Raw genomic sequence first — 22,808 nt, 5'->3', positions numbered from 1 at the left:
AAGGCTCTGAAGACCCAGAAGGAACTTGGTGGTTTCTGACCCCTGCATCCAGATCCACAGCAGCCCGGCCACCTGGGCACTGCCCAAAGTCCTATGCCTGAGTTTTCCCCTTCCGTGTCCTGCTCTATAGCCCAAGCAGGATACGCAAGCTCAATCCCTGGCTGCAGTCCTTTGTTGGAAAGCTATCGGCCGGAAATAGGACATCTAGGTATCTCTCAGCTGGGAACTTATCACATCTAGGGTTGTTCATCAGATGCATCAAGTATTTGGTTATCAGTGACATGAAAACATACCAAATACTTTGTAGGCAAGGAGCAGCAAGGGTTACAGACCGCTGCTCAGTCTCCTTCCAGACCTCAGGCTCCTCTTCTGGTTCTTCCTCATGACCCCAGTGTGGCTGCTGGGCCTCCAGGTAGGAAGCAGGGGAAAGTCAACTTTTTTCCAATGGCCAGAAACAGGTCACACTCCAAATTGTGGAAGGCTGCATATATTTTTAATTGACCCAAGACAAATATGGGGCTCAGAGGTGAAGAGAGGATGGGACCTAGAGCTATGAGATGATCTCCATCTTTTTTTTTTGATACTGGGGATTGAACCCAGTGGTGCTTAACCACTGAACCATATCCCCAGTCCTTTTACATTTTGAGACAGGGTCTCTGTAAGTTATTTTGGGTCTAAGTTGCTGAGGCTGGCTTTGAACTTTCGATCCTCCTGCCTCAGCCTCCCAAATCACTGGGATTACAGGTATGCACCTTCATGCCCAGCTCCCAAGTTCATCTTAAACTAAAACAAGAGTGCAGCATCTTCTAATTCCAGGAGTGCCCTGGTTGGATGCACGCAAAATACAGCTGGGCTGCCCAGGCTGTTCTGAGACCCAGGCTGGAGGGGTAAGAGCTGGGGCCCTCTTCTATAAAATTGTCTTGGTAAGTAATTGACTTAAAGGTTTGTGATGGCTCTAATTTTCCCCCCCAGTGCTAGGAATCAAACCCAAGGTTTATCAGCTGCCACTACCAGTGTGGCCCCATGCTGAGCTTTTTTTTTTTTTTTTTTTTATACAGGTGATTGAACCCAGTGGGGCTATAACACTGAGCTACACTCTCAGCATTTAAATTTTGAGACAGGATCTTGCTAAGTTGCCCAGGCCAGCCTTGAACTTGTGATCCTCCTGGCTCAAGCCTCCTGAGTCCTTGGGATTACAGGCATGTGCCACTGTGCAGGGCTCCTTGGTTTTAAAGCGCATCCCTCATTTCTTCACCACTTCCTAGCTGTGGAGCCTAACACCCCACCCTGGACCCTGGGGCCACCTTGATGAATAGGACAGAGCAGAAGACTTCCAAGGCTGACAGCGAGACAGCCTCTCTGATGCTCACACTGTCACTGGGAAAGCAGCCACTGTGATGCAAGGGAGCCACAGGGGGTGGCCGGGAGGGTGGACCCGCTGACTGCCAGCAGCAACCCCAAGTCTGCAAGGGACGCCACCACCACAGAGAGACTGAGACCACCCAGCAGATCCCTGGCCAGCCCAGAGCACTGCAAGGGAACAAGGATGGCGGTTACAGAGGGATGGACAATGGGGACAGTGGTATGCACCTTCTTTTTTACTTCTTAGTAATAGAATTATTTCCCTCACTTGCGCTTTACATAGATAATACAGGACCCTCCCTGGGTTCCTGCTTTGAAACAGCACCTCCTGCCCAGGAAGGTGCCAAGGTGGCCATCCCATAGTTGCTGAAAAGTTTATTGCCGTCTTCTTATTCTGCTACGCAAAACTAGATTGCTTTAGAATATCTCTGTCTCTCGAAAGGAGCCCTGGTTAGAGGGAGGCGATCTACTACATTAAACGCAGCAGCAGCAGCTGGTTCAAGGGAGCCATTACTATAAAGTCGCCACAGCTGGGCTCCTTTGGGACCGCAGGCTCCTCACTAGGGCCCCCAGCCTGCTAGTGCCCTCCGCTTCTGGAGTCAGCTCGGCCCCGAGGGGTCCCTGCACCTGGAGGCAGATTCCACTGTAGATCCCCAGCTGGACACGCCGGACACGTGGAGTTGCAGGGGCCTGGATGGTGACGTCACCCTGGGAGGTCCATCGTGGACCGCATGGGCATCCCTGTGGCTGTCCCTGAAGCAGGCAGGCCCTGCCCTGGGTTCACAGTGTGGACGACCACTCGGGTGCTGGATGAGCGGGAGGGGCTGCTGGGCCCCGGAGTCCCCGGAGTCTGGGAATCCTTGTCCACACTGTGGGCCATGCCAGCCAGTTCCCTGATGCCTTCGCTGAGGTCTCTGTGGGGAGAGGAGGCATGAGCTGGAGAGTGGATGGGGTTGAGCTGCACCTGCCCAGGTGTCCCGGTCTGGCCCTGTGATCTGTAGACTGTGGACCTGGGACGGACTACTGTCCCCCAGGGCTGGGGAACACTTTCCTCCACCTGAGCGGCCTGTTCCCTGGAGCACATGGAGGCTGTTCGTCTTCCTTACTGGACCAACTGGACAGGCCTCAGGTCCCTCCCCAATGTGGCCAGGGTGGGTCCTGGTCATCTTCCTAAGGGGTGAGAAGGTGCTTTCTGGGGCTTATTCCAAGTGCATAAACCACCAGGAGTCTGGCTGCCTGGTCAGGACCTGGGGACAGGGGACCAGGAGCATCCAGGGGAAGACACCTCCCTTCCTTCCAGGCCTGTCCCCTTTAGTGGCCTGGAGCTGGATCACTCACCTTCTGCACATTCAACGCCCTGTAGCTCCCAACCCCAAAACACAAGCTGAGGTATCCTTTGGCTGTTCTGAGCTGGCCCAGCCCCTTCTCCGGCCTCCCCACATGCCGGCCTTTCTCCCTGGATGCTGGGGGTTGCCCTCTCCTGTCCCCCAAGGCAGGCTTTCCCATAGGCTGACATTAGGCCTCATCTCCTCCAGGAAGCCTTCTCGGATCCCATTCCCACCCACACTTCCGGCTTAGAAAAATTCCAGAAAGTGTTCAGAGTTAAGAAATGATGTAGTGGTCAGCGAATATGTAAATGGATCAATTAGTTAATAAGTAGAGAGGAGACAGCTTCAGGAGTGAGGGTGCAGACTTTGGACGGGCAGCCGGAGGTCCGACAGCTTCCCGCACACTGGCTGTGAGACTCTGCACAAGCTGCTTAACCTCTCTGGTTCTTCACCCGTAACATGGAATAGAGTGGAGCCCACACCTAGGTGAGAAGCTGGCATCTGGAAGAGCTAGACTGTGTTGGGCACATTGCTGATGCTGGGCGGTGTTCACAACATAAAGCCAGGTCAAGGGGCAAGCCTGGCCTTGCTGGGAAGGTCATGACCACCAGGTGGCCTGCCCTGGCCTCATGGCCTCAGATCCAGAGAACCCTGCCTGGGAACCAGGGACAGGGATGGGGTCTGGGGACTCTGCTTCCATCATGCCGTCCCTGGGAAGAAGCTGCCTTCTCCGAGTCCCCATCGAGCCTGGCCAAGTGCTCAGGGTGCCATGTGTGGGAGAGCTCGGGGGAGGGTCTCTGCCCAAGTGTCCCCCAGACAACCTGCTCTCAGCTTCATTTCCTCCTTCCTGCCTCTTAAGCTACACTGACTGGAGCCAGCTGTCAGAGTGGCCCCCAATCAGACAGGCCCCATTCAGAGCTCCCCCACTCCTGGGGGATGGAACAGACAGGTACTGACCCCAAGGCCTAAAAACTAGTGTCTGTGGGACAGGAACAGGCAGGTTTGGCCCCAGCAGCACCCCTGGGAGCACCTGGCCTCATGCTTCAGCCAGGGAAGCCAGCGGCCCTCGTCCAGGACACCATGGAGCCCTGAGAGCAGCAGCTATCCCCCCTTTCCTAACCAGGACCCAAGACGATCTGGTCACAGCTCTGAAATGGGGAGCAGGTGCCACAGGGTAGAGGCAACAAAGAAGTTTGGAACCAGCCTTGGCCACCTGATAATATAAAAAAGAAAATAGAGCCAGGCGCAGTGGCACACACCTGGAATCCCAGAGACTCGGAGGAGGAGGCAGGAGGACCAAGAGGTCAAGGCCAGTCGACTCAATTATGTTACGTGCATGTACAGATATGTCCCAGTGAGTCCCACTGTTACGTATAATGATAGCACACCAATAAAAATTAGAATTAAAAAAATAAAAAGGGGGCTGGGGTTATGGCTCAGCGGTAGTGCACTTGCCTGGCATGCGTGAGGCACTGGATTCAAGTCTCAGCACCACATATAAATAAATAAAGGTCTATCAACAATTAAAATAATACTTAAAAAAAATGGAAGGAAGTAAATTCATGGACAGCCAGGGCAACTTGGCGCGGTTCTGTCTCAAAATAAAAAAGAGCTGGGAATGGAGCTCAGTGATGGAGGGCTTGTGCCAGGCCTGGATTCAGTTCCCAGCAACACACACACACACTTAGTCAACACAGCCCAACCAAACCAAGAAGGAACAGAGCCTGTAAAATCCCTGTGGCCAGTTGGCAGGTCATGCTCTGTCCATGACACAGACCTCCTCCTGCTGGGGAGAAAGCCTGAGCAGACCACGCAGAGGAACCGAGAGGGAGTAACATCAGTAGCGCCCCTGGAAGGGGGGTTTGGAGAAAATATTCACCCTCCAGATGAAGCAAAGAAATGCCAATAAAAATGATCTGTAAAATTTATACCAGCTAAGGAGGCAGTAAACAAATCATTAGCTCTCAGTGAGGATGTGGCTTCTCAGCAAATATGACTGAACCAGCTTCTTCAGAGCTCTCAGAGAAAAATTTGGTGTTAAAAATACACAGATTCTTTGGCCTAAATAATCGACTCCTGGGATCACCCTGAAAGATGTTGTTCAAAAGAGAAACTCTGCCAGGTGTGATGGCACATGCCTATAGTCCCACCTACTTGGGAGGCTGAGGTGGGAGGATCCTTTGAGCTCAGGAGTTTCAGGCCTGCCTGGGCAACACAGAGAGACCCCAGCTCAAAAAAACAAAAACAAACAAACAAACAAAACAAAAACAGGCTTGGGGTGGGGGTGGCTCAATGATAGAGCGCTCACCTAGCATGTATAAGCCTCTGGGTTTGACTCCCAGCACCATAAAAATCAAACAAACAAACAAACAAACAAAAAAACAGCTCTAAACACAAAGACATTTACCCCAATCTGACTATCAGTAGGGAAGGGACTAACAGATGTTGGCATTTGGCATAGTAGGTAGCTATTAAGAAAGAGATATCTAGTCAGGCACAATGGTGCATGTCTACAATCTCAGCAACTTGGGAGACTGGGGCAGGAGGTTCGCAAGGGCAAGGACAGCCTCAACAACTTAATGAGACCTCAAGCAACTTAGCAAACAAGACCCTGTCTCAAAATAACTAAAGGGCCTGGGGATGTGGCTCAGTGATTAAGTGCCCCTGAGTTCAATCCCTGGTACCAAAGGAAAAAAAAATAATAATAAGAAGAAGAATGAGATTTCTAGCCAGGTGTGGTGGTGCACACCTCTAGTCCTAGCTGCCAAGGCTAGAGAATCACTTGAACCTCAGGAGTTCAAGGTCAGCCTACGCAATATAGGGAGACCCTGTCTAAAAATACTATTAATAATAAACACTATTAATAACAATGGGATTCCAAAGGCCTCAGACCACTGGGGTAAAGAGGAATGTGTCTTTAAGGAAAAAAGTTCACAGGACAGTTTCTAACTCACTGGTAACCCTGAGGCTTCAGGGAAGGACGTGGGAAAATGGATCACTCTCCTGCAGGCACTGGCCAGGCTCAGCAATTGCACGTAACACAGGAGCACGCGGCTCCCCACACAGGGCCTTGGTTTCCTCCTCTGCACAAAGAGGGTAAGAGTGGTAATGTCCACGATGATGCGAACTCTCTGAGCTCTCAGCCTGGGGCGAGGAAGGGGCACACCCATGGTCCACGGTCATCTTGACAGCGCCAGGACACGGGCACTACCTGGTCCTTGCCAGGCAAGGGAGCTGAGGCATGGAGCGCCCATCATGTAACCTAAGGCCACAGGGCTGGGAGCAAGCACTTTGCTGCCTCAGGAGCCACAGGTGGGACAGAGAGCAGCTCCAAGCCAAGCACAGAAGGCACTAGAGAAGCCAGAACGCCCCGTGCAGGGCAGGAGGTGCTCGAGAACGAGGGGACACATCAGAAGAACACGGTGCCATCCGCACACTCCTCCCAAAGGACCACGGAGCCCACGAGAAGCGTGAGGAAAAGGAGGGACAAATGGCAGCCCCGGAAAGCAGGAGGTGGGACAGGAGATCGGGGACAGCCTTCTCTCTACTTCTGTGTACTTGTGATAGTTTCTCATGGTGCACCTTCTGGAACAGAATATCCTATGAGTTCAAAGTGATACTAAAGTAACACAATGAAAAGGAAGGAAGGATTAAAAAAATAATAAAATAAAATCTCACGGTTGCTCCTCCTCGAGATACAACACAATCACACTCAACAAAGGCGGCCTTCTGCAAGAGCAAAATCCAGCTGGGTCACCCCTGGACGCGGAGCCCACGCGCCTCAGCTCCTACATCATGCCTGGATGATAGAGGGATGTGGGGGACTCGCCTCAGCCAGGAGACCCTAGTCTCGTTCCCCACGAGGGCAGCCTGGCCCTGTCAGCACAGGTAGCGTCCAGGCCACAAGTGCAAACCCTGCAGCGGGGTGTGAAACACCAGAGGGATGCAGATGGGTGGTCTGGAGACCTCAGAAGACCACACTACGTGGGAGAAAAAGCCTGTCCCAGTTTAAGGAGCCCAGAGAGCTGGAGGCCAAGTGCTGTATGTGAGCCTGGAGCTCAGGATGGTGCCTGGATGCCAACAGCCAGGTGTGGACGCCCTCTACCTACCAGAGGTCAGGGCCAGCGTTCTGGAGTCAGGAAAGGAAATGGACTTGTACTGGTTCAGAGAAAAAAAAGAGTGTGATGTGTACTGAGAGAGAAAGAGAAAGGGAGGGGAAGGGAGGGGAAGGGAGGGGGAGGGAGGGGGAGGGAGGGGGAGGGAGGGGGAGGGAGGGGGAGGGAGGGGGAGGGAGGGGGAGGGAGGGGGAGGGAGGGGGAGGGAGGAGTAGCACAGCGCTGAGCCCTATGAGCTTCTGCAATCCTGGAGGTCTGAATTCTCAAGAGATGCAGTGTCGGGGGCAGTTATGAGCACTTGCAGGTCCCAGCTGCTAAGAGGACTAGAAGGACCCCTAGCCTCTTGTTTTAGGGTTGGGAGCTGAGGCCCGGGACCTGCATCCCCCTACCCGCCCCATGCCTATGGACCCAGGCCACTCACGTGGTGAAGCTGTGGTTGTCATGCGCCTGGCTGGGATGGCTCCTGGGTTTGTGGCTGCTGCTGTTGTTCTGGTTGTGGACCTTGAGGCCAAGGTACGCAGCCTGCACCGTCTCCAGATCCTCGCCCCTCAGCTGGTGCCATAGCTGGGCCATCCTAGAGGAGAGAGTTCAGGGTAAAGGACACCGAGCAGCCACTCTTGTCCCCGACAGCAGTACACATGCAGAGGTGCGCTCCACACAAGTCCAGGGTGCACCTCCGTGCAGCTGGACAAAATTCTGGAAGAGCCGGGCAGGGCAGATCTGAGGGGCTGCGGGCCACACAGCTTCTTCTGCAGCTGAACTCACCATGGCCGCTCAGAAGCAACCAGGAGCGGCAGAGGAGGAGAGTGGCCTGGTCCAAAAGCTGGTGGTCGAAAGCTCTAGCACTGGACAGCACCGATGGCGCAGAACACCATTAGCGTCCTTAATGAGAGCTAAGAGGTGACTTTCGTGTTATGTATATTTTATCCACAATAAAAAAATGACGAACAAGAAAAGAATTACTGTGGGGAGAAAGCAGAAAGCCTTGGGAGGGCCACCCTTCCCCTGTGGGCTGTGGCTGGCCGGCAGTCTGTGGGACAGTGAGCCCTGTGGGAGGTGGGAGGTCCCTGGGCCACCAGGCTGCCGTACCTGTTGGAGCGCCGCTGCTGCTCATTCTTCTTCACGCACTTGAGGAGGCAGCAGGTGAGGAAGGCCACGGACATGAGCAGGATGATGGCACAGCTCACGATGGAGGCGATGACTGCCACCTTGAAGCCGAAGGCCTCCTGGGGCGGCACAGCTGGAGGGGAGACAACCACCAGGCCCAGGATGGGTGCCACAGGTGGACAGAGCCTGGCTGGCCCCCAGGGAGCCCCCCTCCCGGGGCAGGCAGGGAAGTACTGATGGCTGAAACAAAGGTCCGTGCAAACTGTATCGGGGCTGGACCAGAGAAGATTTCCCCAAGGAGGAGCATTTGGGCAGGGTTTTGCAGGACGTGCAGGAGTTTGCAAGGTAGCCAATTGGAAAAGCTCTGACAGGGACTAATGACCCCTGGACTCCTACCCTTCTGCAGAACAGAAGGGTGGTTTGGCACAGAGATGATGGCGGACACAGCCTCAGTGGGGGCCTGCCCAGCCCACTGCCTGGGTTTCCACAAAGCCCCCAGCAGGAAAAACTCTTCAGGGCCTTCTCAAGTCACTTTCCAGGAAAGGGCAAAAGCAAGAAAAATGCCCATCGGTGGGTCAAAGGTCATTCACACACATTAGCCGTGTGACCTCCACTATGCACCGAGTACCAGTTTCATCAGATTCTAAGGGAGGCATGGGGAAAAGAGGTCCCAGGAACCTAATTTGTACCCTCCCCTGACAGCAGACATGGCTTGGCTCCTGGTCCAGTTCCATTTCCCCTACTCTCTAGCTGGACACTGCCCATCCAGAGTGAAGACTCCACCCACAGTGGTGACATGACCATGTGCTGGCCAGTGGGGGACAGAGGCAGTGACCAGGACTACTCCCAAGAATCTTCTCTGAAATACGGGGGAGGATGCTTTGCTGCTAGGAACCCCCTCACCCCCAAAATCCTGCCTGAAATAACTGCTGTGACTCTGGGTCACAATGCTGGGGCCAAGCCCAACAGAGCCACCAAAGGGCAGGGTCCCCGGTCCCACAGAGGTGGAGCATGCTCCAAGCCTGGCCACCCATCCCCACGGTGGAAGCACCTCCTTGGTGACAACTGTTATTTTGGGTTTTCTGCCTCTTGGAGTCTAATCCTAAGAGACTCCCTCCTTCTCAGAGATCCAGTCAGCCCACGAGGGTAAAGGCCCTGACAAGTCCTGCAGAACATCTGCCCAGCTTCTGCCCAGCTGTTCTGCCTCTGAGACTCTGAAGTCACTTTCACATACAAAGTACATTAACAGAACCTTCAGGGCTTCCATTTGGAGAAGCCGTGCAGGGCCAGCAGTGCTGCCTCGTTAACCTTTCAACACCCTGTTCAACAACCATAACCCAAAACTAAACAAACGACCCTTCCCGGGACTGGCTGCTCTGGGGTCAGGTACTTCCTGTGCTCTGTGTTCTCGGTACCTAGAATTCTTGGCATGTGGCACATCCTCTCGGGGTGTGCCACATGCGTCCGGGCAGGAGGGAACGAACGAACACAGCTTCCTGTCTCACAGACGACAAAGTGCCAGCTCTGACAGCACACGCAGCCCCTTGGTGGCAGGGGCACAGCAGTGGCAGAGCCAGGATCTGAAGCCAGAAGCTAGGACTGGAGTCCATGTGCAGGTGGGGAGCTGTGAAGGGTCTCCAGGCCACTGCCAAGCCACATGCCACGCAGGGAGCAGTTCCCAAGCACGGACCCAGCCTGGGTCCCTGACGGGCTTTAGGCCCCCACTCTGGGCAGCTGCAGGGTTGGGGTGGCTCAGGAGGGAGGAGGGTCTTACACTTGCACACGGGGGTCCGCGAAGACCAGTCGGCGATACTCCCCTTCCAGGCACAGGTGAGGAGGCCGGAGCCCACCATCTGGTGGCCCGAGGGGCAGTGGAAAACGAGCACAGTCCCCAAAGAAGTGCCATCGCCACGGAGGACTTGAAAGGTGCCCTTTGGGGGTGGCTGCAGCTGAGCACACGTGCCTAGGGAGAGAGACAGCGGTGAGGAGCAAGGGCAGCACTGGGGGGGGCGGCGTGGGGGTGTGGCAGAGCTGGGGTGCTGCGGCCCACTGCGGGGTGGCAGGAGATCCTCCAAGGGTTGCAGGAAGCTGGAGAATCACATGGGGCTCCCAGCTCAGGGACAAAGTAGAAGTGGACCCTGCATTAAAGACAGTTTGTGAATTCTAGAGAAACAAGCATTAGACAATACAGGCAAATACACAATTATCGCCTAAGTATAGTTCAAAGGCAGACAGCAAGGAAAGAGAGGTAGCTGGGCACAGTGGTACACATGTGTCATCCCAGCGACTCAGGAGGCTAAGGCAGGAGGATCGCAAGTTTGAGGCCAGCCTCAGCCACATAACAAGACCCTGTCTCAAAGAATTTAAAAAGGGCTGGGAATATAGCTGAGAGGTAAAGCACCCTTGGGTTCAATCCCTAGTACCAAAAAAGAAAGTCAAGAGATCAATAGATTTGACGTCATAAAAGGTAAAAGACGAAGCTGAACTCCCTAATCATTGAAAAAAAAAAATCAACTCATGAAAAATTTGGAGAAAATATTTGGAAAACAGGACGAAGTTTCAATATCCTTAATTTGTAAGAATCTTACACATCAATAAGAGCCAAACACACACTTTTTTTTTTTAATGATCTAATGTGTGAACAGCAATTGACAAGAGAAACAAATGGCCAACAGGCATGAAAACATGCTCACCCACACAGCCTTCGAAGAAATGCTCATCCAAATGAGATCGAATCTTTGCCGTATCAAGCAGCAAAAGTTCAAAGAAACAGGGCTGGAGATGTGGCTCAGTGGCGGAGCACTTGCCTAGCCTGTGCCAGGCTCTGGGTCCCATATCCAGATCCGCACAAACAAATATAAAAATCAGTAAGTAAAGAAAAACCCATCATGTACATCAGCCAGGGCTGGGAAGGGACTCCTCTTAGATTGGGGTCAGATCCCAACTTGTCTGGACAGAGCCTGGTAAATGTGTCCTAGATCTGTGCTGTAGACACACGTGAGAACTTAGCCAAAGGCATGAAGAACTTTCTGCCAAGACTCTGTATCAGGACACTCCCCTCAGAGCTACCAGAAACAGTGAAAAATTAGAAATTATGTCTCTAGCTGTAGTCACTGATTTATGAATCAAGGTACAAACAGGCAATCCTACAAATATATAGGCAACAAACTGCTACAAAGTGTTTACAATGATACATACGCATACAGGAAGCCTGGCACACTGTTGAGTGCTCAGTCCTCATTACTTGGGAGGACTGCTTGAACCCAGGAGTTCAAGGCCAGCCTGGGAAACACAGCGAGCTCCAAGTCTTTAAAAAAAAAAAAAAAAAAAAAAAGGACAGAGATACTCTGGATGCAGCAACCCCCGGATTTTTTATGAAACAGTACCAATAACAAAAGTTGGCACTTCCAAGGGACTTCGTGTGCTGCACACTATTGTACACATTTTACATGTACTAACCCATCCACAGGACGACCATCTTCCCAGGTAGAACCATCCTTATTCCCAGGTGAAAAACAAGCAAAACCATGGGGTATGTGTGTGGGGGGGTTGTGTTACTTCCTGAGGTCACACAGCTCACAGTCACAGGGTGGACTTAGAACCACAGAAGGGGGACCCACGTAACTTCTCCGTATGCATGCACACAGCATGTGCCCTTCTGTTGGTTTCTCTCGCCCTGCACAATGCACCTGAGACTTATCACTTCCGCGTGGACCGGCAGCTGGGCCCTCCTACTGAGGCACAGGGCTCTGCTAGTGGGCACAGGTGTCTCCTCTATGCTCGGGAATGCTCAGTGAAACCGCTAAGGTTGTCCCAAGCAGTGCCCAAGTGCAAGAGGCTCTTCTTTCTGCTATCTCCTGAGTTTCTGAGCATTGACGGAAGAGGCAGCCTATGACAAAGGCCACCCGAGCACCTTTGTGCCTGTCTGCCTCCCTTCAAGCAGACAAGGACAGAGACCCAGACATGGGGTGATGGAGATGGAGGCCAAGGCAATGGAGGCTGATGGGGCCCATCTTCCATGCTGACCTGCTGTGACCTTCTTCTATCCTGTGCCTGATGCCCCCAGCTAGGACCATCCTCTGGGGGCCGGGCACACATGTCCCACTGAGCCTGATGTCTGGGAAGCAGTGGAAGCCTGGTTCAGGATTAGCACAAACACTGCATGCTAATGAATGCTAGTTTGTATGACAGCCCTAGAATTCCTCCTCCTAAGCACAGCAAGGCTGAATGACATCCCAAGGGCACTGGGCAGGGAGACAGTAGGGGTAGAATTGGTACCTCACATGTCCATTGAGTGAGCCCACTCCAGCTTGATCTGGGTACCCTCAACCATTGCTTCCCTCCCTGGCTATGGCTGCCCACCAGTGTCCCTTCTCCTCACCCCACAGTTGCAGCTGGGGACCAGGCTGCCATAGAAAACTACACTTTCCAGCCTGCCCTACAGCTGTAAGGAGCCATGTGACAGTTCCTGGCCAATGGGATATAAGTATGGGTGTCTATGGCCACTTCCAGGCTGGGAAGCAGAGGTGTGTGGAAGGGTTGACCAACCTCCCGGATCCTAATAAGAGACAGAAATAAACTCTGGCTGGAGTTAAGCCACCATCTTGGTGGTCAAACCTGAACAAAGCTTCAGGAAGAGTTTATCCCAGTGCCCTGTTGCGTATCTGGGACTTTGCCTGGCCACCTAGGTCTCTGAGGAGACAGTGATAATAACATCAAAATAACACCCAGATTATACTCTGACAGGGGCCCATGCTGAGTGCTTTGGAGGCTAGGGAGACAAGCATGTGAACTCAAGACTGTGGGGCTCTGAGTTCTGCAGGGCCACAAAAGTGGGGGCCCAGATAAAGAAGTCCCCTGGGCCTCGTGGGCACAACAGCTGCTTGCCCACGTCAGGCTGGTAGAAGGAAGGAATGAGGCGAAATGCTGAGGCCTTTTCAAGGTCCCCAGAACACCAGGTCAGGAGCCCTGGGGATCTTTGGAAATAAGGTATGCCATCTGGTTTTACAGTCCTGGACACCAAGGTCCAATGACACTGAGGCCACATAGTCACTGGTTGAGCAAGGGGTCAACGGCCGTAGTTGAGAGTCAGTCACTGGAAGCCGCCATCTTGTCTGTCCCTTCAGAATCTAGGGAAAGCTGAGCTTCCAGTGTGGCAGGACCAATCTCATGGTTCCTTGCTCGTTATCAGCATTACTATCAACAACAACACGTCTGCACAGAATTCTGTGTTCAAAAAGCATCCCACATTCCTTGCCACAGGCAGCACTCATAACAATCCCAATAGGGAACATTGTAGGATTCAAGGTTGACATAGAAAATTTAGTTGTGTTCCTGTAAAGTAGCAATGAGCAAACTGAAAATGAAAGAAAACAATTTCATTAAAAAAAAAAAGCAGTAGAAACAATTATGTGAGAGTTAATTTAACAAAAGAAGCACAAGTTAGACTCTGAAAACTACAAGTTGTTTTTGAAAGACATTCAAGAAAACCTAAATAAATGGAAAAACATCCCACACTCATGGATCAGAAGACTGAATATTATTAAGATGGTAATACCCTCAAAACTACAGTTTCAACACAACCCCTGTCCGAATCCAGCTGCCATCTTTTCGTGGAAATTGACAAGCTGGTCTGAATATTCATATGGAAATGTAAAAAAGACCCTAGAATAACCAAAACAACCTTGAAAAGGAACAAAGTTGGAAGACTCACTTCTCAATTTCAAAACTATAAGGACAGACCAACAGAGCAGTTTGGCAGAATTGAAATAAACCCTCACATTTTACAGTCATTTGATTTCACCAACAGTGCCAAGACAAAATAAATGGGAAAGTAATAGTTTTTCAATAATTGGTGCTCAGCAAACTGGATATTCTCATTCAAAATAATAAAGTGGGACCCCTACCTCACACCATATGCTAAAAAATAACTTTAAAATGAATCAAAACCTAAATGCAAGATCGAAAACTATAAAACTCTTAAAGAAAACCTAGGGTACATTTTTTTTGTGACTTTAGGCAATGGTTCTTAGATATGACACCAAAAACCCCCCCAAAAAACAAAAAAACAATGCAAGGAAAAATAAAACTGGACTTCATAAAAATTAAAGACAGTGTTCTGCAAAGAACACAATGAAGTGAAGAGACAACCTCCTGACTGGGAGGAAATATCTGCAAATCACATATCTGATAAGAGATACATCTCAAATATATAAAGAATTATTACATCTCAATGATAAAATTACAAAGTTTTAAAATGAGCAAAGGATCTGAACAGATATTTCCTTAAAGAAGATATACCAAAGCCACCAATAAGCACATGAAACAATTCTCAACATTAGCCTTCAGGGAAATGTAAATCAAAACCACAACGGGGTACCACTTCATATCCACCAAGCCAACTACTATATATGGTCTCGTGGTTTCTCGATGTTACACACAGGATTACCATATAATCCAGTAATTCTACTCCGAGGTAAACACCCGAGAGAAATGAAAACACATGTCCATGCAAAAACTTGTATGCAAAGGCTCATTTGCATACAGCACTATGAATATGGCCACAAAGTCGAAATGCCCAAATGTCTGTCACCTAAAAAATGGATAAACCAAATATGGTCCAGCTATACTAGGGACTATGCCTCAATCAAAAAAAGAAACGAAGCACCAATACATGGTACAACATGGTTGAACACTGAAAGCGTTACAAGTGAAAGAAGTGTGACACACAAGGCCACATATTGTACGATCCCCACTTACATGAAAGGCCCAGAACGAGGGCTTTTTTGAGTGTAGTGAAAATAGTCTAAAATTGACTGAGGTGATGTGTGTACATCTAAAAGTAACTGAGTTGTATGTAAATAGGTGGATTATATGGTATATGAAGAGCTCAATAAAACTATTAAAATAATGAGGAAACCATGCTGATAAAGAGCAAAGGCTGGGAAGGTAGCTCAATGGTAGAGCACTTGCCTAGCTAGCATGCCAAGACCCCAGGTTCCGTCCCCAGTACTGAAAAAAGAAATATTATTTATGCACATTCAAGACCTGTTTTTTGCTTTTTATCTTGTTCAGTATTAAAAGTCCACAAGGGGCTGGGGATGTAACTTGGTGGTAGAGTGTCTAGCATGACTGAGGCCCAGGGTTCAATTCCCAGCACCACAAAAAAAAAGCAAGCAAGAAAGAAAGAAAACAAGAAAGCCACAAGGCTGATGAGGTGTCGTTGTTGTTGGGTGTTTTCCGTTTTCGTTTTAGTACTGGGGATTGAATCCAGGGGTGCTCAACCACTGAGCATATCCCTATATATTTTTTTAAGTTTTAGACAGGGTCTTGCCAAGTTGCTTAGGGCCTTGCTAAATTGCTGAGGCTGGCTTTCAACTGATGATCCTCCTGCCTCAGCCTCCTGAGTTGCTGGGATTACAGGTGTGCACCACACCTGGAGGCTAAAGAGGCTTGAAGGGGAGGAGTGCACAAATCCTTGGCAGGTGTGCAGGGCAGGGAAAGCCTGTTGAACTGTTTTGAAGGAGGCGACATCAGAGTGACACTGACTGAGTATCCCTCTGGGCCAGGTTCAGCTCTAAACCCCTGGCCCGGGCTATTTCCTGAAGCCCTGGGCTGACCGTTACAGGCCCTCAGATCCAAACTCTGGGCTCTTCCTGATCTCCCGGCCTGGTGTCATCATCAGTGCAGAAGGAAAGCTGTCCCACAGACAACAGTGGTGATGGGTGCTCTCCAGGGAGGAGAATCCTGTGATCTAGATGCATCCTATCCTGCCAGCCAGGGAGGTGGACACAGGACTGTGGAGCCATGGCAGATACAGCCACAGTCATGTGGCTCTTCCCCAGGACTCAACACTTCCCAGTCCTCAATTTAGAGCTGCAACTTCTGCATTCTTCTGTGGCTGGGCCCCAGGGAGAGGAGGCCCAGCCTCCCCAGATGTTTGGGAGTAGGCACAGCAAGAGGATCTGAGGGAGGGGAATCCGAGAGGGGGAGAGCGCTCGTGGCAGTCTGCCCAATGAATGGGCAGGATGAATGGCTGCATCTGAACTCATCCAGAACTTCACTGAAAAATATCATGTGGTGCACACCTGTAATCCCAGCGGCTCAGGAGGCTGAAGCAGGAGGATCACAACCAGCCTCAGCCACTTAGCGAGGCTCTAAGCAACTCAGTGAGACCCTATCTCTAAAGAAGTACAAAAAAGGTCTGGGGGGTATAGCCCCGTGGTTTAGTGCCCCTGGGTTTAACTCCTGGTACCAAAAATAAATAAAACAATAAAATCACATGCCTGTGGCTGGGGACAGAGTCCAGTGAGCTAGTGTGCCTGAGGCCCTACAGGAAAAACAATGCTTGGAGTAGAGAACCAGGAAAGGAAGGGATGGAGAGATCTGGACAGAGCTCACTGGAGGGGCACAGTGGCGCTTTCTCCTCTGCTGCAAGTTTGAAAGACTAAAGATGTGGGGGGATTGTCCAGCAGCCTGCTGTCATGGAACTCACTCCCGGTATAGCCCCCTCTTGACCACGAGGGCTCTGGTGGGCAGGAGTGGCTGTCCTACTCTGCACCCTGGGCCCAGACACACTACCCACTGCCAAAAGTCCAGGAACAGAAATTTCTGCCCTACAAGAAGAATGTGGCGAACAGGGCCCCCTGTGCCACCAAGGTAGCCAGGCCCAGCTCTGGAGCAAGAGGACTTGGGTTGAGGGTGGGTCAGGCCTTATCAGCTAGGGGACCCTGGTCACTTCCTGCCCTGGGTCTGTGTCTCCACATGAGAATGTCGTACCAGACAAGGTGGGGCAGGGCCTAGACGAGATGGCTGTGGCCCCAGCAAGGAAACCAACAACTTCCCCTCAGTGTCTTAGAAAGAGTGGTGTGGACAGTGCGGTGGGGAGAAGGCGGGGGGCGTGAGATGTCCCAACTGGGCTCGCTTCTTCTGTCAACAGCCACATCCTGTGCTCTGTGCTGGGTTCCGCTGTGGGGAGGTGCTTGTCCTAGGGCACATCTCACAAGGCAAGCCACCCACAACTCAGGGGCCACACATCTCGAAAGACAGAACATCCGCCCGTCACGGAGCCTCACAAACTGGAGGGTTGGAAGGTAAAGTCACCGACCCACAACCAAAGAAAGGGGACCCAGCCAGCGCTAGCAGACTTGCAAGAACCCCAGGATGTACCTCCCAATTCAAGATTTCAATAAAAGCACAGAGCAGTTTGGAACCCAAGCCCGAGCTGGACACACTGGCCCGGTGACCGTCTACGCAGGGTGGGCAGAGAGGGCTGGTACCCAGCAGGGGTGACGGAGGCCGTCTCCACGAGACTCAGAGGGGAAGGGGGCTTTAAATGCAGTCAGGGTCCTGAACATGACATCAGACTCTGTCTTTCTAGCCAGCCAAACCAGGGGGCGGGGGCGGGTCTCACAAGGCAGACCACCCCAGCTCCTCGCCATATTGTTGGAATGGTTCTTCCCTAAAAATGAAACAGAGACATTTGGGGAAAATTACAGTGAAAGGAAGCAGGATGAGCCTCATTCATGGCCCTGTGTCTCCGGGAGGCTTCTACCTGTGAAGGGAGGCCCCGAGGCCCACTTCCTTGAACCCATCTGCCAAGCCAGGTGCAGGGAGGCAAAGTCACTTGCTGGATGCCGGTGAGAGGTCCCAGTTGGGAATGCCCCACTGAGCCTCCCACCATCTCTCCCCACTTGGGCTCCTGGGGTCTGAGGCTGACCTGTCACTTTCCAGCACTGGGACCCGGGCATGGATTCCTCACCTCCCTCAGGTTTCCCCATCTGCACAATGGGTGATCTGCCTCCAGTGTCACAGGAGGGACTACACTGTGAGAGCCTGAGACAGGGGCTGGCCCACAAGATCATGGCTCAGGGTGGGACTTAAATCACATCCCAAGCACCCCAGGACATGCTGGGACCCAGGGCACCAAACTCATGGTACTCAGGGGACATTCACCTCATAGGTCTCCCTCCAAATGCATGCTACCCTGGGACCTCCATCCCTTAGTCCACGGTCCCCAGGGATCCCCATCGCTCAGATCCCATCAGGGTCTCCTGTACCCACCCCTAGGCCTGGGAGGGTCACACATCCTTCCTGTGGGCTGAGCGTATTTTCTAGATGAGGAAACAGAGGGCCACAGCCCTGTCCAAGGCTCCCAGACCAGCACCAGCAGCACCAAGGTGGGAGCCTGGACATTGGGCCCCTTGGGGTGGCCCTTTTTCTCAGGACATGGGCAAAAAGGATGGGGTGGGCAGGAAGCACAGTGGTTGATGAAGCTTGTACCCCTCCAAGAGATGTTCTGAGAAGCCACCAAGGCTTCATTCCTCACCCCCAAACAACAGAGACCAGCTCCCAGAGAGATCCCCTGACTCAGCCTGCAGACTCAGGGCCACCCCTGACTTCCACCCCAGCCCAGAGACCTGCAGCCACCCCTCACCGAACCCCACATCCTGCAGACCCAGGGCCGCCCTGCCCTGAGTCCCTGCAGCCCTCTCACTACACTTGGTGCCTCAGGGTCAAATCCTACCTGCTCGCAACTTAAAATGCCCAAATGCCAGGAGGAGGCCTTTGCGGGATGCTCCCTCCCCAGCTGTCCCTGAAGACAACCCATGCCCAAGAGGAAGCACTCACCTACGGGAGGAGCAGAGCCACACGGAGGCAGATATCCTTCTGCTGCACCTACAGCCTTAGGGACACTGTATCCTGGGTATCCCCCAGTCCTTCGCTTGTCCATGCCTCTGAGCCCTCACCCTCTGGGTCCTGCTCTAGGACAGTTTCACTCAGGCACTCCTGAGACCCCCCTTTTCACTATGTGGAAGTAAATCTTCAAGAAGAAAAAACAACAGAAAAAAATGAAGTGTATGGGTTTAATGCAAACAAAAAGACAAGAACCCACAAGGCCCAGCCTGGCCTTCTCATGTCTCGGAGGATGGAGGTGAAGACAGAAGGACACAGCAGGGTCACCCTCCTGGCCCACAAGGGCCCTCGGCCCCACCTGACACCTCTGCCCAGCCCATAGGCTGCAGCTACGGGGCATGTGGCCGGCCATGGGTGGGGCCCGGATCCTCCCAGCCTTCTCCTCCCCCTGCCTCCAGAGACTGGCCTGGTATCTGGGAAAGATCCTTACTTGTTAATTTTTTATCTGGGACCTTGGACCATGGACCAGTTCCTCTGTCCTCCTTTCTAGAGCCCACAGGCCCCCACACCCTGACCTTTTTAATAAGTTCCTTTTTTTTTAAGAGAGAAAGAGAGAATTTTTTAATATTTATTTTTTTAGTTATCGGCGGACACAACATCTTTGTATGTGGTGCTGAGGATCGAACCCGGGCAGCACGCATGCCAGGCGAGCGCACTACCGCTTGAGCCACATCCCCAGCCCCTTAATAAGTTCCTTTGATGCTGTCAGAGGCTGTGGGGATATAGGGAGGGGAGAGGTGGGCCACTGGACCTTGCTTCCTTGGGGCTGTGGGACTTGGATCCTCACCTGCCAGTGAGACCTTGTTCTGGGACACAGTTTCTTCAAATGCAAAATGGGATTTCTCAGGAGAAATTACTCGGTGGGCTCAGAGGGCAACTTAGGCACAACTTGGTCTTCCTCTGAGAGCAAGACCTCCAAAATCCAACAGCAGGGACAGCATGTGTCTCCAATACTGAGTGTGGGAGGTCCACAACCCCAGCTGTGTGTCCTTAGGCAAGTCACTTGCCCTCTCTGAGCCCATCTCTCTATAGAGGGTGGACTCGGGCTTCAGAACTCCTGAAGCCTTGGGTCTCCCAGGCTGAGCCTCACACTCCAGAGGGTGCACTCTCTTTCAGAACAAAACTAGGATGAATCCAACTGAGATGGAGGCTGAGGCTCCAGGGAGCTAGGCCGCTTACCCCGCAGCTCTGCCGGCACCCTAGCAGGAGGCCACAGCCAGGTCTCAGGGTTAGGAAAGCCTCACTTTAATTCACACCAGCTCCCACTGGGCCTCTGTTTCTCCTCTGTAAAATGGGCATAGCCTGGCTCTGTGGCGATACGGGAAAGCCAAGAGGACTATCCGGGGCATACCTTCATCTGTCCATTGGGCCTCCTGCTCTCTCTCTTTCCAGACCTTTCAGAGTCCCTTCCAGGAGTGCCAGGGGGGTCTTCTTCAGCCACCGGAACCCTGTGTTCCTGGACAACCTCCCAGATCAGGGAGTGCAGGCGTTGCCCCGGGAGCAGGGCCAGGTGCTGGCCATTTACACTCATAAACCCTACTCGGAGCCAGCCTCCCCCACCCGTAGGGAGACCACAGACCCTCAGGATGCCAAGCCATCCGGACTACTCTGCTCTTTCCTATCCACTCTAGGAAGCCTATGGTAATGGCCCCATTCTACAGATTGTGGGGGAAAATACACCCCAAATGCAGTTTTAGACAGTGCTAAACTGTCTCCATGACACCCCAAACCCCACCGCTTCACTTCTCAGCCCATTTCACAGCACCAGAGGCTGATGGCAGAGAGCCACAGAGTTCAGATCAGGTAAAGCCATCACTTTACCCCCAAGAGGACAGGAGCTTCAGGCCCTGATTCCACTGGGCCTGTCCACAACCTGGGGACAGGTGTACTGTCTGTACCACTCAGCACGTGGGGAAACTGGAGTGCAGAGAGAACCAGGTCAGAGAAACCCCAAACTCAACAAGGGGATTCATGTCCAGGAAGTGCTCACAGAGTCCAGGACCCACAGGCGACTTAGAGGTGACCAAGCTGCAAGGGCAGCTTACTGGGGCCAGGCCAGTCAAAGGAGAGGAACTCTGAGACCCCCTACTGATTTTCTTAGCAAGTAGCCTTTTGTGTGCAAATGTATCAGACCTCCAGCCACTCCCTGCCTTGGGTGACCTTGGGTAAGTCCCACCACCTCTCCTTGCCCTAGATTCCTACTCCTCCAAGCGGTTAGGACTCCAAATTAGGGACTGTGGGTATTTAAATCAAACCCAGGAGGCCCAGATGCAAGTCTTCTCTTGAATGCACAGCAGGAACCAGACCCCCACCCCCAAACCTCCGCTTCCGAAGCGGCAAAACCCAGCCCCAGCCTGAATTGCCCAAGACCCTGAGGTCCAGCCCTGGTGGGCAGTGGCCACTGAAGTGAGGTTTTGGAACATCAGAGATAACACGGTTCCGGTTTGGTAATACTTCTGAAAGGGGTTAGACTTTAGGAGCATCCCGGGAGCAAAGACCCCATTTGAACCCAGTGCCTTGTGCACGGAAGGTGAAACTCCTTTAGCACATGCTTCAAGTAACAACTTGAAAACACTTTGGCTTCCTTCCTTCCAGGGACCTCTGGGCCTCTGAGCCTAGGCCAATCCCTGGCCCCGCTGCTGGATAACCCCGTTTCAGGCTCGGTTTCCCCACTGGTAAAGAGGAGCGGGAGTGGCCACCCAAGGAACCCCGAAGATAACACCCTCCCGGCGCGGAGACGGCGCCCCGGCTAGTCCTTCCCGCCCCTTGGGCTGCGCGCCCCGTCAGGTGAGGCCAGGTCGAATTTCCGCAGGCGTCTGGGACCACGGAGCGACTACCGTATGGGAACACGTGTGCCGACCCGGGGCAGGTAGCTGAATGCCGCCGCCTGTTTCCCACCACTCGCTGCCGGGCTCTGGACCCGCTGGGGCGCCCGCTGGCCGGTGGGAGAGCGGGAAGGTGCGTCCTCGGAGAGGCCGTCGGCTGAGTGACTCACGCGCCCCTCCGCCCCAGCTGTGCAGCTCGCAGCCCTTCCTCGCCCCTCGGCTTCCCCGTCTGTGAAAAGGGAACAGAGCCCCACCTCGGGACCCTGTGGCCCCAAACCTCACCTGTGCGGTTCCCCGGGGCGGACGTGGCGCTCACGGTCCGCCCCCGGGGCCTCGCCCTGCCGCGGAGGGTCGCGGGCGCCCCGCGCATCCTGCGCGCTCCGCGGCTGCCGGCTGGGCCCGCCGATGTGGGGGGCGGAGACTGAAGAAGGGTGGTGTCTCGAGGGGCGGGGCGACCGCGCGTCCCCGCCCCGGACACGCCCTCCAAGGGCGCGGCGCCTTCCACCAATCAGGCCACACCTATCTTTGAGGTGGGGCCGGGACTGGAACCAGATGTGGAGGCGGGGCTCAGGATTGGGACCACCTGGGGGAACTCTAGCCCCACCCGCCAAAGCCCGCCGATGGGAAGGCTTCTGCCCCACATTGTCCCCTTCGGACCCTCACCTGGCCCCTCCCGCCCGGTTCTTCCCATCTTCTCTCTTAGTATAGTTTTCCATGTTTATTTTTGGGGTAGGGTTTTGCATTCTTAGGGTGCGCGATTCAGCAGGTACCGCAAGGCAAAAAGAGCAAAACCCTGTTTCCCCTGCCCGCTCCGACTCCCTGGGTCTCACCGCGTCTTAGGCGGACCCTACGCCATCCCTTGGCTCACTGTGAGCCAGACCCTCCGAGGCTCCTGGAGCAGGTTGCTCTTATAGTAATCCTCGCTAATGAGAACAGGATTCAACCCCTGCGAGGCTGGCTCGGGCCACACACACACCCCTAGAGCCTGCCCCCTCCTGCCCGATGCCCTCCAGCCCAGCTCCACCTGCAGCAGCCTCTGAGTGGGCAGGAACATGTAGGGGGTCTCAGGTCCCCAGGAATTGAGACTGCTCATGGACCACCTGAGCCAGCAAAATTTAAACTGGGACCCACCTTTGTGGAGCTTGGAAATGAAGTGGAAATGTGCTTAATAGCCCCGGGACAGCCAGAATCCCAGTGTGGCCAGCAGAGCCTAAGAAGATGGCCCAGGCTCTCAGGCCTGGCTCCCTAGGGCCAGGCAGGGGTGGATGTTCTGGTGGAAACAGAGCAAAGTCCAGCAAGGCAGTCCTCCCCTCTCTCTTTTTTTTTTTTAATTTTTTTTAGAGAGAGAATTTTTAATATTTATTTTTTAGTTTTCA

General features: G+C 53.0%; 1 protein-coding gene across 1 annotated transcript; it reads right to left on the bottom strand.

Annotated features, from left to right (window-relative positions):
* Positions 1-1,458: 1,458 nt before the first annotated feature.
* On the bottom strand, positions 1,459-21,802 carry Susd3 (sushi domain containing 3). The gene is made up of 5 exons (XM_026406945.2): positions 21,715-21,802; positions 9,687-9,875; positions 7,895-8,045; positions 7,227-7,379; positions 1,459-2,276 (listed from the first exon to the last, which is right to left on the bottom strand). Exons 1-5 carry the CDS (start codon positions 21,800-21,802, stop codon positions 2,066-2,068), a joined length of 792 nt encoding a protein of 263 aa, XP_026262730.1. The 3' UTR covers positions 1,459-2,065.
* Positions 21,803-22,808: the final 1,006 nt, after the last annotated feature.

The sequence above is a fragment of the Urocitellus parryii genome, chromosome 13 (assembly GCF_045843805.1).
Source record: "Urocitellus parryii isolate mUroPar1 chromosome 13, mUroPar1.hap1, whole genome shotgun sequence".
Classification (NCBI taxonomy): domain Eukaryota; kingdom Metazoa; phylum Chordata; class Mammalia; order Rodentia; family Sciuridae; genus Urocitellus; species Urocitellus parryii.
The sequence above is the reverse complement of the archived record's forward strand: the minus strand, read 5'-3'. Positions and strand labels throughout refer to the sequence as shown.

Excerpts from the sequence above, each read along its gene's own strand:
- Susd3 (XM_026406945.2), bottom strand. The coding sequence starts at position 21,802 with ATGCGCGGGGCGCCCGCGACCCTCCGCGGCAGGGCGAGGCCCCGGGGG. Across the intron at positions 8,046-9,686 it reads GCGGACCCCCGTGTGCAAGT|CTGTGCCGCCCCAGGAGGCC; the intron begins GTAAGACCCTCC and ends TCTCCCCTCCAG. Across the intron at positions 2,277-7,226 it reads GACAACCACAGCTTCACCAC|AGACCTCAGCGAAGGCATCA; the intron begins GTGAGTGGCCTG and ends CTCTCCCCACAG.